Source organism: Nerophis lumbriciformis, linkage group LG12 (genome assembly GCF_033978685.3).
Source record: "Nerophis lumbriciformis linkage group LG12, RoL_Nlum_v2.1, whole genome shotgun sequence".
In the NCBI taxonomy this organism is placed as follows: Eukaryota; Metazoa; Chordata; class Actinopteri; order Syngnathiformes; family Syngnathidae; genus Nerophis; species Nerophis lumbriciformis.
The window spans coordinates 24,329,550-24,346,396 of NC_084559.2; the positions used below are offsets into that span (position 1 = coordinate 24,329,550).

A 16,847-nucleotide genomic window follows, 5' to 3' on the forward strand; every position below is an offset into this window, starting at 1 on the left:
GCATTTTGAAAGCTACAATCAGAAGATATTGTCTAAGTATGTCTGTAAGTTTTTACAAAGTCAATGTTATTTATATGGCGTTATACACATATGAGGTCGAGAAGCACGCTCCTTTTACATTAAAGAAAACCAACTGAACACCACATGAGCAAGCATTTGGCAACACAGGCAAGAAAAAACACCTTGAACAGAACCCAAGTTGTGTGAGGTGACCTTCTTCTAAACCTATTGGACGATGATAGTCGGTGAGCTCAACGCTTGTGTTTTTCGGTGCGAAAATGGACATGTGAGAGCCAAGCAACATGAGAAAGAGAAACATGTCAGCAGTCAATGCAAGAAGACCGTGAGTGAAAACATGAAAAGTATGGAAACATGTCAACCGAAACACATCAAAAACAGAGATAACAACGCGGACCTTGCTTTTCTTGGCAGTACGTCTGCGATGCGGATGCATTTCAGGCAGAGGCATGTCGGACATCTCCTCGGCAAAATACCGTATTTTTCGGACTATAAGACGCAGTTTTTTTCATTGTTTGGCCGGGCTCCAGTGCGACTTATATATGTTTTTATTCCTTTTTTATTATGCATTTTCGGCAGGTGCGACTTATACTGCGGTGCGACTTATACTCCGAAAAATGCGGTAGCTACCGGTAGCTAAGTTTGTAAAACATAGCTCTAACTCTCATTTTAGCCAAAATTCGCCAGCTAAACGCTCTTTATAAATCTGTGTGCAGGTTTCTAGAAACAAAAACATTTTAATATTAATATTATATTATTGCAGTCCAAAGAAAGTCAGTGGCGAAAGTGATAGCAATTAAAAGCTCGCTTTTAAGTGAAAAACAAATTGTAGCAGCCTAATTAGCAGCACAGTTCATAAATAAATATTTCTGAATTAAGTACCAGTAGTCATCTTTATTATCATTGTTAGCATATGCCTAAAAATATATCAAGCTAAATTCAAAAGCCAATGGCTAAATCAGAGCCACTGGATGGGTGTACACTTCATAAACCGATTAGTCGACTAATCGTTAAGATAGTCGATGACTAGTCGACTATCAAAAAAGTCGTTAGTTGCAGCCCTTCTTTCAACTATTCCAAAGAGATTAAACAATTTAGCGTCTAACCATTAACAGGAGATATGAACTTTCCGGTTCCAGGTGCCCCTTTTGTGCCATTAAAACAACTACCGTATTTTTCGGATTATAAATCGCTCCGGAGTATAAATCGCAACGGCCGAAAATGCATAATAAAGAAGGAAAAAAACATATATAAGTCGCACTAGAGTATAAGTCACATTTTTTGGGCAAATTTATTTGATAAAATCCAACACCAAGAATAGACATTTGAAAGGCAATTTAAAATAAATAAAGAATAGTGAACAACAGGCTGAATAAGTGTACGTTATATGACGCATAAATAACCAACTGAGAACGTGCCTTGTATGTCAACGTAACATATTATGGTAAGAGTCATTCAAATAACTATAAAATATAGAACATGCTATACGTTTACCAAACAATCTGTCACTCCTAATCGCTAAATCCCATGAAATCTTCTTCCTTGGTGTCGCTTCTAAACAACTCTGCCAACTCCAAAGGTAGACAATGCGCCGCTTCCTCTTCTATCGGTACGTCGCTTACATCAGAGTCATCGTCAGTTGCAGTTCCAATTATTCCAGCCTTTCTGAATCCGGACAGGATGGTTTCGGCTGTCACTTACATGAATGAGATAAATAATATTATTTGATATTTTACGGTAATGTGTTAATAATTTCACACATAAATCACTCCAGAGTATAAGTCGCACCCCCGGCCAAACTATGAAAAAAACTGCGATTTATAATCCGAAAACTACGGTAAATGGGATGTTGACGTGGATGTTTCCAGTCAAACGACTGATTTTAGACTGCTAGTGTTGGCTTCACAGCGATCGTTTTGCCACACAATGAGGGGGACCTCCATTCTAATGACTGCTGTTGGCATTGACAGAGGGGTTGTTTTTTACAACCGTCCTTGCCTGAGCACGCACTCCTCTTTGAAGTACACATTATTGGGACTTTGATACCAACATTTAGACTAGATGTGACAATCTAAGTCTAGAGCATGAACTGATGAAGACTGATCGGAGGACAGGCAAAACGTCTTCTAAGACAAACTGAACAGTCCAGTTGCGATCGATTGAATATTTCATCTTCATTTTGTTCTGCGTACAATTTGCATGACACTCAGTTGTCATTTAGAAGCTTCCATCCTCTTCCACCCCCACATGAAGGCATGACGTGTGAGTGTGTAGGTGTGATGCAAACATTACCTTGGCCAGCAGTAACAGTGTCCTGCTTGTACGCGTATCAGCGTGCTGGTCTCTCAGCTGGAACAGTTTAGGTGTGAGGATTGCAGGAGCGAAAAAACGCAGGAAAAAAAATCCACTGATGGCGAGATATTTCACATCCTGTTCAACATAAGGTGAAGACGACAAGCGTTACTGATACCTATGGGCTCTCACGTGTGAAAATATTTCACCTTGCACGTTTGCTTGCGCTGAACACTGACCTCATTTTCAGGCTCAGCAAACTGCTCCTCAACACGCTTGTGCAGCTGTTTGAAGGCCACTCTCATGACAGGAGGACATTGCTCAACCGAGCCCACGATTGATTCAACGATCCTGCTTAAGTAGCTCTGCAGCATCTCCACGCTGCTGTCCCGCACTTCTGCCTCTGACACGGCCCCCTTAAAGGAAATCCTCCTTCCCGAAGAACGAGGCACTTATCACTGAACCACTCCATCAAGACACTTGTAATCAGGACTATTGATGGGCATTTTACATCATTTCCCAAATCAGCACATAGCAGACAGTTCTAAACTCCTGTTTCCATGCCCATGACATGTGGAGGAGAATGACACTACCAGAGCAGATTTGGAAATGTAGCTCAACTTTGCTTAAAGGGGACTTATGATGAATGTTGTCTTTTCTGACTTATAAATGTTGTTACAATGTTGGATACTCGTGTTAAACAATGCCAAAGCGTCAAATCATAAGGCTCATGTATTTAGGCGTGAGCTTGCGTGCAGTTTTGCAGCCTGGCCACGTCGTGACATCACAGCGAAGTGGATGCACTTCTTTAGACGTTGAGTAAAGCTCTCAGCCAGGGGGGAAAAGCTTCTTTACCCTGCTTCAGGCTATGAGGAAACCCAAAAATAATAGGATAAAGTATTATTTTCATCTAATCGCAATATCTGGATAATGCCACCGATGTGTGACATACAGTGACATAAATGCTGTCAATAGCAGCTTTTTTATGCAGAGTCTGAATCCATTGGCCAGTGTGCACTGGTAGGGTTGTACGGGGCGACAAATTTACTTGCAAATGCTCCTAAAAATAGACAGTGCAACTTTTTTTTTTTAAATTGTCGCACATGTGCAGAAAGGGATTTCCACCCTTTCATCGCATTTTGCTCCGAAATTTTATAAAACAAGAATAATATTTTCTACGATTTGTATAGCATGTTTGAAATAAATTCAAACAATAACCAAATGGACAAGCGATTGATCATTTGCGCTGAGAGCTGTGTATCCTCCCCCCCATCTGCGCTATGCACAGAGGGTAGCGGGGCTGCTCCTCTTAGCTCACACACTCAGTGTTCCAACACAGATGAAACCAGATCTTAGTTGAAGGAACGGGTCAGTAAAAGACCCGGTAACTGGTACTGGTAACAACGAGGGTTGGAGGAAATATTGAACAACAAATCAATGATAGAAATGACAAACTTGACATTCAAATAATACCACGTTTGTTGACAAGAACATACAGCCATGGAAGCGCATTCAGTCAATTTATTAAGCAGAGGTAACACAAACCAGTGAAAGATTCAAAAGAGCTGCTGTCAGAGCAGACAAACTGCTGCTGCTAGCCTGCTAAGCTGACAAAAACAGCTCAAGCAAGACTACTGAGTGGACTCCTGACATCACATGTTACTAGGCAACAGTCTGTCATATATATATACATTATATGAAACCTAATCTCAACTGCATTATGCCAGATATTTTTAAGTAACACAATAATTAATTTAATTTATTAAAGAGTAATCCAGTTAGTAATTCAATTACATTGTTGGTAAAGTAACGAATAACTATAATTAATGACTTTGTAAAAATTATTTTCAGAACACAGCCTGTCACACAACATCATGAAGCAGTTGGCAGGTTAGTGTTCCTGGCTAACATCTTTGTGTGTATGTCCTATAATAATGTTTATAGTTAAAGGTCAATTATTTTCATGCTGCTGCTGACATTTAAACATGTCCTCTTAAACCAGGGCACTTTACTTCACATTTTGTTCTTTTGTGTTTTTGTTAGCTGAAAAATTGAGCATAGTTTAAAGATTGCAGATTATATTTCACTTTTGTTATATTATTTCTAAGGCGTTCTCTTTTTTCTAATCACCAAACACCTCTTAAGTTAGGATCGTATTATGCACAACCTACTTTTCTTCCTTGTTTGTACCAGTTTTTGTGTATTTGGGATCCCCATCGGTGCAGAAAATTGAAAAACAAGGCATGGTGGAGATATTTAGTTATGTCAACGAATATTTCCATTTATGGGACAGTTTATGGGCCAAACTATATCGGGATACGAGTTTTGATCCATATCGCCCAGCCCTACACTCGTGTTAGCGACAGTACTAGCACAGTTTAGCGATGTGCTCTGTGTTTAATTGAGTGTTGCAGGAGGACTTATGATGGCATTGTGTTTATATGTATGAGTGCACATGTGTACCTTGTTTCAGTGTTAATAGAACTGCGATATTAAAGACATGTCATATCGCTACAAAAAAATTCTGTGCTACTCATTTTTTTTATTTAGTAGCACCTGTGCTACTAGTGAAAAAGCTAAGCATAGAGAACTGTGTAGGTGTACCTAAGGTTGTGATCGGGGGAATCTATATTATGTTTAGGAAGTTCATTTTTGACCATGTATGGAGAAAAAATAGCGCCGACGACGATATATTGTAAACAGTGTTGTCATGTTCTGTGGTCTGGATTTTGTTTTATTTTCTGCTAGTTTTGGACTCCATAAGTTCCGGTTTTTGTGCACCCTTGTTTGTTTTAGTTTCCATGACGACTCCATTAGTTCCTTTGCGCTTCCTTGTTTGTTTAGTCACCATGGCAACTAATTAGTTTTCACCTGTCTCATTTGTACGAATCACACCTGTCGCTAATCAGAGATTATTATTTAAGCCTGTTTGGCCAGTTAGTCTGCCTGGTGACATTACTCTGGATTTACTCGGTGTTTGCTCTGTCCACGCCATAGTTCTTGTTCATAGTTCATGCTGCTCTGTTCATGTCACAGTAAGTGTTGTTTGTTTTATGTTCATAGTTTACGTTAAAGTACTAGTTTTGTTCCCTGCGCCAAGTTTGTGTCTCCGCTTTGTGAGCGCCTTTTGTTTGTACTTTTTATAGTCAAGATTAAATCATGTTCCTACCTTCTACCGATGTCTGGTCTAGTCCGTTTGCATCCCGGGAAAACAATCCACGCAATAAGCTGCGTAATAATCCTCGTCATGCCAAGTGTACATTTTCATAAGATAAATTATTATGCTTTTTGGAGAGAGTGGGGCGTGGTTTCATTTGCAATCTGGAACGCGGACACAATCAAACTTCTTGCAGAAAGACGGGTTATAAAAGTGACTAGAGCAATTTTTTTGCAAAATTTACACCAAAGCGTATCCAATAAATATCATCTAGAAGTGCTTTAAATGCAAAATAACATCATAGGTGCCCTTTAAGTGAACGTCATCAGTCAGCAAGGTGTTTGCTGGTTATAGCCAAGTGGTGCACTCCATCATGCTCTTCAAGGCGAGCTTGATCAACTATGAATTTGACAGATTTCAAAAGTATGCCACTGCCTGGTCATGACGGTAGCAATATTCATGAATAAACAACAACAGTAGAACAAACCAACAATAGTTCCAATAACAGTGGTGATTATAGATTTGCTTTATGTGGGAGCATCCTGCTCGCAAGAGTTTATGCATACATGATCCCAGCCATTGTTTAGAGCATCTGGAGAGATTTAAAGACAGGGAGTGGAGACAGTAGATGATAGCAGGCACAGCTACTGCAGAAGTAAAGAATGCTGGATCTCCCTCCATGTCACAGATTGACATCTCAGGGGGCTCATAGCAGTTGCCAGGCAACAGCCATCCCCCTTCTTACGATCTTCTTTTATGACTATTTCATTCTCAGATTCATGTATTTTTCTCAAGAGGGAAATGTAAAGCAAGCGGGCACTTTCTTATTGCCAAACTTTCGTTTATGTACATTTTCAAACATCAGTGGAGCTGTACAGAATATGCAAAATCTCAACTTACACAGTACTATACTGTAAACAGTCGCCTTTCCAGATAAGATTTGGTATATTATAGGTCAGATTTACCTTGTGTGGTTCAGGTCAATCTTACATGGGTCCAGTTCAATGTACTTCTTCTCATCAAAGATGCGGTTGATGATGGGCTTCAGTACTTCATGTAAATACAGCATGCCAACAGCCTGACAAAAATATCATGTTTTAAAACATCTTTTTGATGTCCTGTAGGAAAAAAATCACTGGACATTTGATAACATAATGTATAAAAAATATAATATTTTAATATATAATATGCAATTAATAAATATTTGGATAACTGACCTTCATAAATTGTTCCATGGCTTTGGAAGCAAGTGAGTTGGAGCGGAATAGAGTATTTGGATCAGCTAGACAAAAAAAAAAAAAAACACACACACACACACACAATATATGCGAATATTATTAAAAAAAAATGGGCATTAGTGTGATTATATGTTATCAAATGCAGCACTTTTCCATTTTGCAAAAACATTTTGTGTTTTATGAAAGAGGATCCTTAATAGGAGCAAGTTGATTTCATGAGGTAAGGGTTTTTATTCACACAAGGCTAATGATTCCTGATTTACACAAGCATCTAGTATGCCACTGAAGATTCTGACTTAGGGCTACGATGGCTCTGTAGCCTTCAGCAATTAAAAAACCTATAACGTAGGTGTGCAATAAAATGTATCGTACTGCAACTTGTTACCAATATACTCCTGCGGCGTTGCCATGGAAACTTTGGCAAGATGCTCATTATCTCAAACTAGGCAAACAGCACACAAACACCAGAGCCCAACTCTGTGTGAACTATACATGGTCATGTGATGCGGAGGCAGAAGCATGACTAATACAGACTAGAGAGGGTGTCATTGGCAGAGATGGTTGAACATTTTAGAGCTGGTGAGTTTGGTCTTCCATCAGACTGTGACAGTAGCACATAGTGGTCTGAAAATCAATTTCTAGGTAAATAGCAATAACCTTCCAAAGGCTTTGGAAGTACAAGTTGGAGTAGGCGTGTCCAAACATCAATACTGACATCAAGATAGGTGTAATGCACAAACTGTATTTTGTCAGCCCAAGTATAAAAAATCATTAAGCAAGTTTAGCTCGGTAGAGTGATTGCATTTTTTTTGTGAGCTAGCAATATAACTAATCTATAGATCACCATTTTCTCTAACATGGCCACACCAGAGCTACTAATTAGCTATTGTTTTTCCTCTAAGGAAATAGCTTGCCTCGTGTGTGTATATGAATGGACAGACACATGTGCTATAAAAGTCTTCAGATCAACTTGGAACAACGGAATTTACGCTTTAAAAATGCTCTGGCACTGGTGTTCATATTTCATATTCGCCGAATCACTCAGACAGATCATCCAATCATCATGGGGAAGCTCAGCTTCCAGGCCAGCTGAGACCAGCCCACTGTCCACAGACTCTCAGAGACGGTGAGCATCCAATGGGCGGGACAAAGCCGAGCATTTATCCAATGACTGTCTAGTTTAGCTGCAGTGGAACAACCCACTCTACGCTTCCCTGTTGACTTCTTCTTTGGAGCGTGTCGACTCTCTCCCCCGCCATTCAGTATTTGGCCTGTCATTTTTATTATTATTATTGGAAATAATATTAAAATATATCATATTATTTTTAGGACTGTCAAAATAACGAGTTAACTCATGTGATTATTCACAAAAAAATCGCACTAATCATGTGTATACGCAGATTAATCACACACTTTTTTTTGACCGTGCATGCTTTATTGTCTTAATCACAGATGGTTACCTGAAAGGTAGCGAGGGTCTTTATAAGCTCAGTGACCAGGTCAATGCATATGTCAGTGCAAAAATGAGTGAGGAGACTCCAACTGGTGTGCTCTCTGAAAAATGTCACTTCAAAATACACCCTGACAGGACTTTAGATAAAACTGTTGCCAAGTTTGGGGGAAGAAATTATAGATATTCAATTAAAACATTAAAATTGCCTGCCTGACATTCTGAGAATAACTTTGCATTTGTGTCTAAATAGTAGGGACTTTTGTCAAGTAAATTTTTTTTTTTACAATTGAGTAAAACCCTTTGATTAATCATGATTATTTCAAATTCAATAGTGTGATTAATCTGATTTAAAAAATAATAATATTCTGCAATACCAGTGGTAAATAAAAAAGTTCATAATTATATTTTTGTGTTTATTCTTTGAAGGATGAATAATAACTTGCGCAATTGCAATACTTTAATTTTAGTGATGTTATTACTCGGTCACAGCCTTAGGCGCAATGGTAATGATAATTAACATAATAATTTATTTTAATGTTTCGGTTTTCTGTTTGCTTACCTCGTCTTTCAGTTTTTGGCTAAGATTTGTCATTTCATTGCATCCCTAGCATTGATGTGACTATTACCCCATAACAACTGTTATATAAAACCATGAATAAACAGCAAATTAATTTGACTAGAGTCTTGAGCAATGTTGCCTCTAATTAAATGATAATGATAAATGGGTTGTACTTGTATAGCGCTTTTCTACCTTCAAGGTACTCAAAGCGCTTTGACACTACTTCCACATTTACCCATTCACACACACATTCACACACTGATGGAGGGAGCTGCCATGCAAGGCGCTAACCAGCACCCATCAGGAGCAAGGGTGAAGTGTCTTGCTCAGGACACAACGGACATGACGAGGTTGGTACTAGGTGGGGATTGAACCAGGGACCCTCGGGTCGCGCACGGCCACTCTTCCACTGCGCCACGCCGTCCCTAATTCTTCATGTGTGTGAACAAACGCAAAAACTCCCTGAGCATTCAGTGGAGTCCATGTGAGCAACATCAGACGTGCACACTGTGGCTACACTAGCAGCACACCTGTCCCAAACCTGACTAAATAACAAGTTCAATCTTCATCCATCCATCCATTTTCTACCGCTTGTCCCTTTCGGGGTCGCTGGAGCCTATCTCAGCTGCATTCAGGCGGAAGGCGGGGTACACCCTGGACAAGTCCCCACCTCATCGCAGGGCCAACACAGATAGACAGACAACATTCTCTTATTATTATAATCAAATGACAGCAGTCATTTTCATGAGCTTATTTTCTAATATAAATGTTTAGGCCCACTTACAATGACAATAACAAAAAATATTGTTTTTCATGAACTGTGTACTTGTATTGTTTGTCTGGGTGGAGGTCCTGCTTTGGAAATAATTTGTACCCCTTTCAGACATTGCATTTAGTTCCCATTAAAACATTCACATGTTGCACAATGAGATGTAAGCAGGGGATCATGTGTACATTCCTGCAACTTCCTTTGTAAAAAAATATATTTTTATTAGTATTTATTTAATATACTAACAGCATTTCATGATTAATATTTATAAATTAAGATTCCTAATAAATGACACTAGAATAAGCACACATTTGATTGGTAAATCATAGTGTAACAACCTGGAATGACACTGCGGTGTTGGAGTTGTCCGACTTTTTGTGTGACTGTAAACGTATTACTGGCTAAGTGCCATATGTGAATGTGTTGGCGCAAGTGAGAAAGAACGAGCGGCTGCTGTTGATATAACAAAGTTGCTTTTGGTCTGGTTTGTACTGCAGAAAATGACCAGTTTTGCTAGATATAATTTTTTTTACTAATGTTTTGGTGATGTGTTTATGGCCGACAATAAAGAGTTTTGCTCAGTAAAGTGATTGATGGAATTCATGTCCTCGAAGCGTCTCGACAGACGTTACAACATTTGAACAATGATGACGAAAACTGTTTTCTCTGTCGTGTCTGTGTGTCGAAAATTGTTATGCGCCTATTTTTTTATTTGATTTTGTGCGTGGCATAGATTTGCCGTGCGCAGAGGACGCTTGAGCAGTGCGCAATTGCACAGGCGCGCACCTTTAGAGGGAACGTTGATCTTGAGTGTGGCAAATATAACGGGTAAACTGACTGATGTAGTTATAAGTACTAAACAAATAAAAGTACATTATTCTACTCACACTATGTAACGCTACAGTATTATACATGATATTACAGCTCATCTCACGTAAGCATTCTATTTATAGTCATATAGCAAGGCTCTACCTGTGCATATATTCCAAAGACATATCTTTCGGTCACATGTAACTCTGGAAAGGCCTCAGTCAAATATTCCATTGGCAGCCCAGAGTTTGTCACACTGTTATGATGTCACAATATTTCTTATTGATAAGGCCAGTAAAGTTTGACATTTTTTTTCCATCTTACTTGTGATGTTGACCTCCCGGGTGTTTAGATAATCCAAAAAGGGAACCACCAGGCCTTGACCCAAATAGATCTTCACCAAAGTCATGGCCACGTCTTGTCTGCTCTCAACGGTGGTCACCTCTTCTAGCAAGGTCAGTGCGCTGCTGTCCTCCACCTAGTGAGCAGAACGCATTCCTTACTGAATTTGGACCTTTTTTTTTTCAAGGGAAATAGAAAAATCTCCTGACATGAGTATTTATTGCACAAGTAAGCAGTTCAATATCTGCTTTGAAAAGAAGCTGCTGACCTCAGCAGGGGAGATGACCGACTCAACCAAAAGGTCAATGAGGGGCTGATAGTACAGCGATGGCAAAATTTGATCCTCGACCAAACGCACCTTCAGACGCAGTGCTCCCAACTTGCCACTAGATACAGAGAAGAAATGAAGAAAACTACAAAAACAAGACTGATATGTAAATCATGTAAATATTACAAGATAACACAGAAGGGTATTTGAAATCTCTGACAAATATATTATTAATGCAGTGGCAAGTATTTTCTGGCCAATAAAAATTATATAGGATCCATCCATCCATTTTCTACCGCTTATTCCCTTCGGGGTCGCGGGGGGCCATACTTGCCAACCTTGAGACCTCCAATTTCGGGAGGTGTGTGTGTGTGTGTGTGTGTGTGTGTGTGTGTGGGAGGGGGGGGGGAGGAGTATATTGACAGCTAGAATTCACCAAGTTAAGTATTTCATATATATATATATATATATATATATATATATATATATATATATATATATATATATATATATATATATATACACATACACATACAGGTAAAAGCCAGTAAATTAGAATATTTTGAAAAACTTGATTTATTTCAGTAATTGCATTCAAAAGGTGTAACTTGTACATTATATTTATTCATTGCACACAGACTGATGCATTCAAATGTTTATTTCATTTAATTTTGATGATTTGAAGTGGCAACAAATGAAAATCCAAAATTCCGTGTGTCACAAAATTAGAATATTACTTAAGGCTAATACAAAAAAGGGATTTTTAGAAATGTTGGCCAACTGAAAAGTATGAAAATGAAAAATATGAGCATGTACAATACTCAATACTTGGTTGGAGCTCCTTTTGCCTCAATTACTGCGTTAATGCGGCGTGGCATGGAGTCGATGAGTTTCTGGCACTGCTCAGGTGTTATGAGAGCCCAGGTTGCTCTGATAGTGGCCTTCAACTCTTCTGCGTTTTTGGGTCTGGCATTCTGCATCTTCCTTTTCACAATACCCCACAGATTTTCTATGGGGCTAAGGTCAGGGGAGTTGGCGGGCCAATTTAGAACAGAAATACCATGGTCCGTAAACCAGGCACGGGTAGATTTTGCGCTGTGTGCAGGCGCCAAGTCCTGTTGGAACTTGAAATCTCCATCTCCATAGAGCAGGTCAGCAGCAGGAAGCATGAAGTGCTCTAAAACTTGCTGGTAGACGGCTGCGTTGACCCTGGATCTCAGGAAACAGAGTGGACCGACACCAGCAGATGACATGGCACCCCAAACCATCACCCAACCATGCAAATTTTGCATTTCCTTTGGAAATCGAGGTCCCAGAGTCTGGAGGAAGACAGGAGAGGCACAGGATCCACGTTGCCTGAAGTCTAGTGTAAAGTTTCCACCATCAGTGATGGTTTGGGGTGCCATGTCATCTGCTGGTGTCGGTCCACTCTGTTTCCTGAGATCCAGGGTCAACGCAGCCGTCTACCAGCAAGTTTTAGAGCACTTCATGCTTCCTGCTGCTGACCTGCTCTATGGAGATGGAGATTTCAAGTTCCAACAGGACTTGGCGCCTGCACACAGCGCAAAATCTACCCGTGCCTGGTTTACGGACCATGGTATTTCTGTTCTAAATTGGCCCGCCAACTCCCCTGACCTTAGCCCCATAGAAAATCTGTGGAGTATTGTGAAAAGGAAGATGCAGAATGCCAGACCCAAAAACGCAGAAGAGTTGAAGGCCACTATCAGAGCAACCTGGGCTCTCATAACACCTGAGCAGTGCCAGAAACTCATCGACTCCATGCCACGCCGCATTAACGCAGTAATTGAGGCAAAAGGAGCTCCAACCAAGTATTGAGTATTGTACATGCTCATATTTTTCATTTTCATACTTTTCAGTTGGCCAACATTTCTAAAAATCCCTTTTTTGTATTAGCCTTAAGTAATATTCTAATTTTGTGACACACGGAATTTTGGATTTTCATTTGTTGCCACTTCAAATCATCAAAATTAAATGAAATAAACATTTGAATGCATCAGTCTGTGTGCAATGAATAAATATAATGTACAAGTTACACCTTTTGAATGCAATTACTGAAATAAATCAAGTTTTTCAAAATATTCTAATTTACTGGCTTTTACCTGTATATATATATACATCCTGAAAATATGCAAACAAAACTGTGTTTAGATAATTGATACTTCAAACTTGCATAAATAAATATTAAGGAATATAACATAACTTGGCTTCTGAGAGCTTCAAAATGTAATGAATAAAATGTTAAAGTTGTTGATAAACAAGCAATTATTTTAATAATTAAATATGGTCATTTTAAATGAATTATGATCATTTAAAATTAATTATTTCAAATATGTTTATTTTAATGTATAATTATATGGCTGAGTGTAATAAGGAGTCAGAAAAAATACAAATAAAAATACAATTAATTTTGATGTTTTTAGCAAAATATAGTAAACATGTTTGTTTGGGTTTTTTTTTTTAATTAATAAATATATTTATTTTTAGGTAAGATAAACATAATAATACAATGTATCTCTTGTCTGGATGATTTAGTTCTTGTCACCCTGTTGTCCTCCCGTCTTGAAAAAAGGCTGTCCTCACTCAGGTCCGCATGGAGTTGGAGGGGGCGTGGCCTCCAGCTCCGGCTGAAAATCGGGAGATTTTCGGGAGAATATTTGTCCCGGGAGGTTTTCGGGAGAGGCGCTGAATTTCGGGAGTCTCCCGGAAAATTCGGGAGGGTTGGCAAGTATGCGGGGGGCGCTGGAGCCTATCTCAGCTACAATCGGGCGGAAGGCGGGGTACACCCTGGATCATACAAAATAATTACACCTACAGCTCACGTTTCATTATCTTACTCTACACTGAGTTACTTTGCACTATTATTCCATTTTAGCGCATAAAGGAAAATGATGGGAAAACAAATGTTTGTCTTCAGCTCTATTTTGTAGCAATTCTGTCAAATTACAACAACACAATAAATAGGGTTGTTCCGATGCAACTTTTTCACTTCTGATATAATACCGATATTGGATCGTTGAGCATTGGCTGATACTGATATTGATCCGATTAGATACCAGCACAAATCATGCATACTTTTATTATTTTTACAGCGTAGAATTTTCGAAAAAGCTTGATCAAGTGAAATTACTTAAAGAGAGAACAATGGCACATATGAAACATATTAACCTTATAAAAGACTTGTGCTATCTTAAAGGGGTAATATATGTTTTTATTTCTTCCATAACATGTAATGGTGGTTCTTCGATCATAATGTTGCAAAAATTATATTTTACAGACCGTTTTCAAGCCGCATTCTGACCGTCTCCTCAGAATGTGCCGTTTTGTGGGCCGTCCTATTTACGTGCCTCCACTTCAACAGTGTCTTCTCCCCGTCATCCATGTTGTAGTTTTTAGCCCTTCCATAGCGAGTCTACTGACAGATTAATTTAGTACTATACTCTACTTTGTATTAGAAATGGCAACAGCAAAGGATGCATGTTCATGTACGGGCCAGTCTGCCCCACAACAAGACGATAGCGAAAAAGAAGGAGCGTATTGACTACAGCATGGACTAGAATGGCGGATTCGCGCAAAGCACTTATAGCCTTATGGCGATATCCGCTGATGTCACAGGACAAAAAACGTCACAGGTCAGAGCAAATTCCAAACATCTCGTTTAGAGGAAGTATCAAGGAAGGCGAGATTTTTTTTTAATATCTCCACATTGCATCCCTGGTTTAATTTCAAACTTTCGGCACTTATGCAGATCCTTCCACCCATCCATCCATTTTCTACCGCTTGGCCTTTTTGGGGTCGCAGGGGGTGCTGGAGCCTATCTCAGCTGCATTCGGGCGGTAGGCGGGGTACACCCTGGACAAGTCGCCACCTCATCACAGGGCCACTTATGCAAATCCCAAATACACAAAACAGGTACCAAAGGTTAAGAAAAGTTTGCTTTGCAAAATAGATATAGATAGATGGATGGATACATAGATAGATAGATAGATAGATAGATAGATAGATAGATAGTACTTTATTGATTCCTTCAGGAGAGTTCCCTCAAGAAAATTAAAATTCCAGCAGCAGTGTACAGAGTTGAGATCGATTGGGATTGAAATAGGTCCCCTTTAAGTTGAAGTAGATTGGTAATTGGATTTTTGACGGCACCTGGTGTCCAGAATAATTAATTAAGTTGACACAGAAGATTCCTGCTTGTTACTGGATATTTTCTAATACGCTTCTGCCTTGTAGACTTTTTGTGTCCACAAGTAATATGCAACTATAAATTTTTTTATACTTGTTTATATTGAAATAATTCATGTTTTAGACTGCCTTATTGTTCAATTAAGGATACTTATTATGTATATGTCTAGCTTGTGTGTGCTTAGCTATGGTGTAGCTACTAACTCCTCATAGCCCATAACCTACCATGTTTACCTTTTATAAATGATTTGACTAAAATACAAGAAAATAACAACCTTGTGTGCTTATTGGAGGACATTTAGCTGTTGCACAAATACTGGTGATTGTATTAGAGTCATTGTATTGGCGATTTTAGATACAAGGTGATTTATTACAATACTTGTTTTTTTTCTGATATTGGGTATACTGAGCCAAAAAATCTAGCATTCATAAGAATGACACTGATCAAACACAAGCATAATCCTCACCCCGCATCCACCTCATTGTTTCCCAAGGGTAGCAAACGAAACCAGCTGTCTAATAGAGGGGTCTTATGCAAACAAGCAAAAGGGATTTCCACCTGCAGACCAAAAACACTTATCAGACTTACCTGTATATGATTGAGATGTATGACATAATTAACATATCCTCACCTTTCCCAGGAAGTCATTTTTGCCCACCATGTCCCAGTCCCACACCTCCACAACGACAGTACCTTCCTCACTGAGCTCCTGAGGATCCAAGCCCAGCTCCAGGGTCTCTCCCCAATGCGGGAAACGAGTCTTCTTGATAATCTGAAATCCAGAGGGTGAGTGTGATTTGACCTCCCTTTCATTTCTACTGAACATAAAGAGCTCACCGAGGTCTCCGCACTGTAGTTGTTGTAAATAACTCTTGCGAATGGATCTGAAGTTCCAGAAATATCCCTGGGAGCCAGGTCTCTGTGATGTTACATGACCAAAAGACAGACATGTTTATTGCGTCAAATACACTGATATTACCAGTTCCAGCCACATGCAGAAAAAAAGCAAACAGTTCACATGGCCTTATTCTTTCAAAAACATTTCTATTCCCTAGGACACGATTGAATAACACTTTGTCAAGCCCTGAGTGATGTGCTCATTAGCACAGTGCCTCAGAGGGCGAGTGTGGACTAGACCCACAGATGGGGCAGGGAGAGGTGTGATTGTGGTTGGATGAATCAAGAGGGGAGAATAGAAGCCTACAGAGTGATGATGATGATGAGATTTTAGCACACGGAGGACATTCACAGGAATAAGGCCATAATAAAAAAATATATACCTATAGAATGTGAGTTATTTGAGTCTATGTAACCTAGTGTCATTCATCTGTGCAGCCCAGGGCTATTCAACTGGCGGCCCAGGAGCCAAATCCGGTCTAGGAATGACACCATAATGGCCCCTGAGTTCAGTTCAAAACTTGGTTGACCAACACTTTTGCATCAAATTCCTAAACACATTGGTGTTTTTGTTGTATAGAAATCATGAACAACTAAGCACATTAGCAGGTCCTTACACTGACATTTTAACCTTGTGTCACGGCGCGGATTCGAACCCGCTTCCCTCCTGCAACTGAGTGTCACAGTTCCTTCTCTGGCTGCTCGCCCAGACACGTCCCCGCTCACGCTGAGCGCAGCACGCCCACGCTGAGCGCAGCACGCCCACGCAGCAACAAGCCTGCAGACAATCGGCAATCTTCACACCTGGGACTGATGAGGGCGAGCTGGATAAAGGACCAG

General features: G+C 39.6%; 1 protein-coding gene across 2 annotated transcripts in view; it reads right to left on the minus strand.

Annotated features, from left to right (window-relative positions):
* rasal1a (RAS protein activator like 1a (GAP1 like)) overlaps nucleotides 1–16,847 on the minus strand; it is a 46,300-nt gene that overhangs the window by 17,859 nt on the left and 11,594 nt on the right. For both annotated transcript variants that reach the window (XM_072914334.1, XM_061986130.1), the window contains exons 6-14: nucleotides 15,948–16,029; nucleotides 15,742–15,882; nucleotides 15,577–15,668; nucleotides 10,907–11,024; nucleotides 10,621–10,774; nucleotides 6,685–6,749; nucleotides 6,433–6,545; nucleotides 2,550–2,742; nucleotides 2,311–2,448 (exon numbers count right to left, since the gene is read on the minus strand). In XM_072914334.1, the coding sequence (XP_072770435.1) occupies nucleotides 2,311–2,448; nucleotides 2,550–2,742; nucleotides 6,433–6,545; nucleotides 6,685–6,749; nucleotides 10,621–10,774; nucleotides 10,907–11,024; nucleotides 15,577–15,668; nucleotides 15,742–15,882; nucleotides 15,948–16,029 (1,096 nt within the window). The remainder of the gene's footprint in view (nucleotides 1–2,310; nucleotides 2,449–2,549; nucleotides 2,743–6,432; nucleotides 6,546–6,684; nucleotides 6,750–10,620; nucleotides 10,775–10,906; nucleotides 11,025–15,576; nucleotides 15,669–15,741; nucleotides 15,883–15,947; nucleotides 16,030–16,847) is intronic.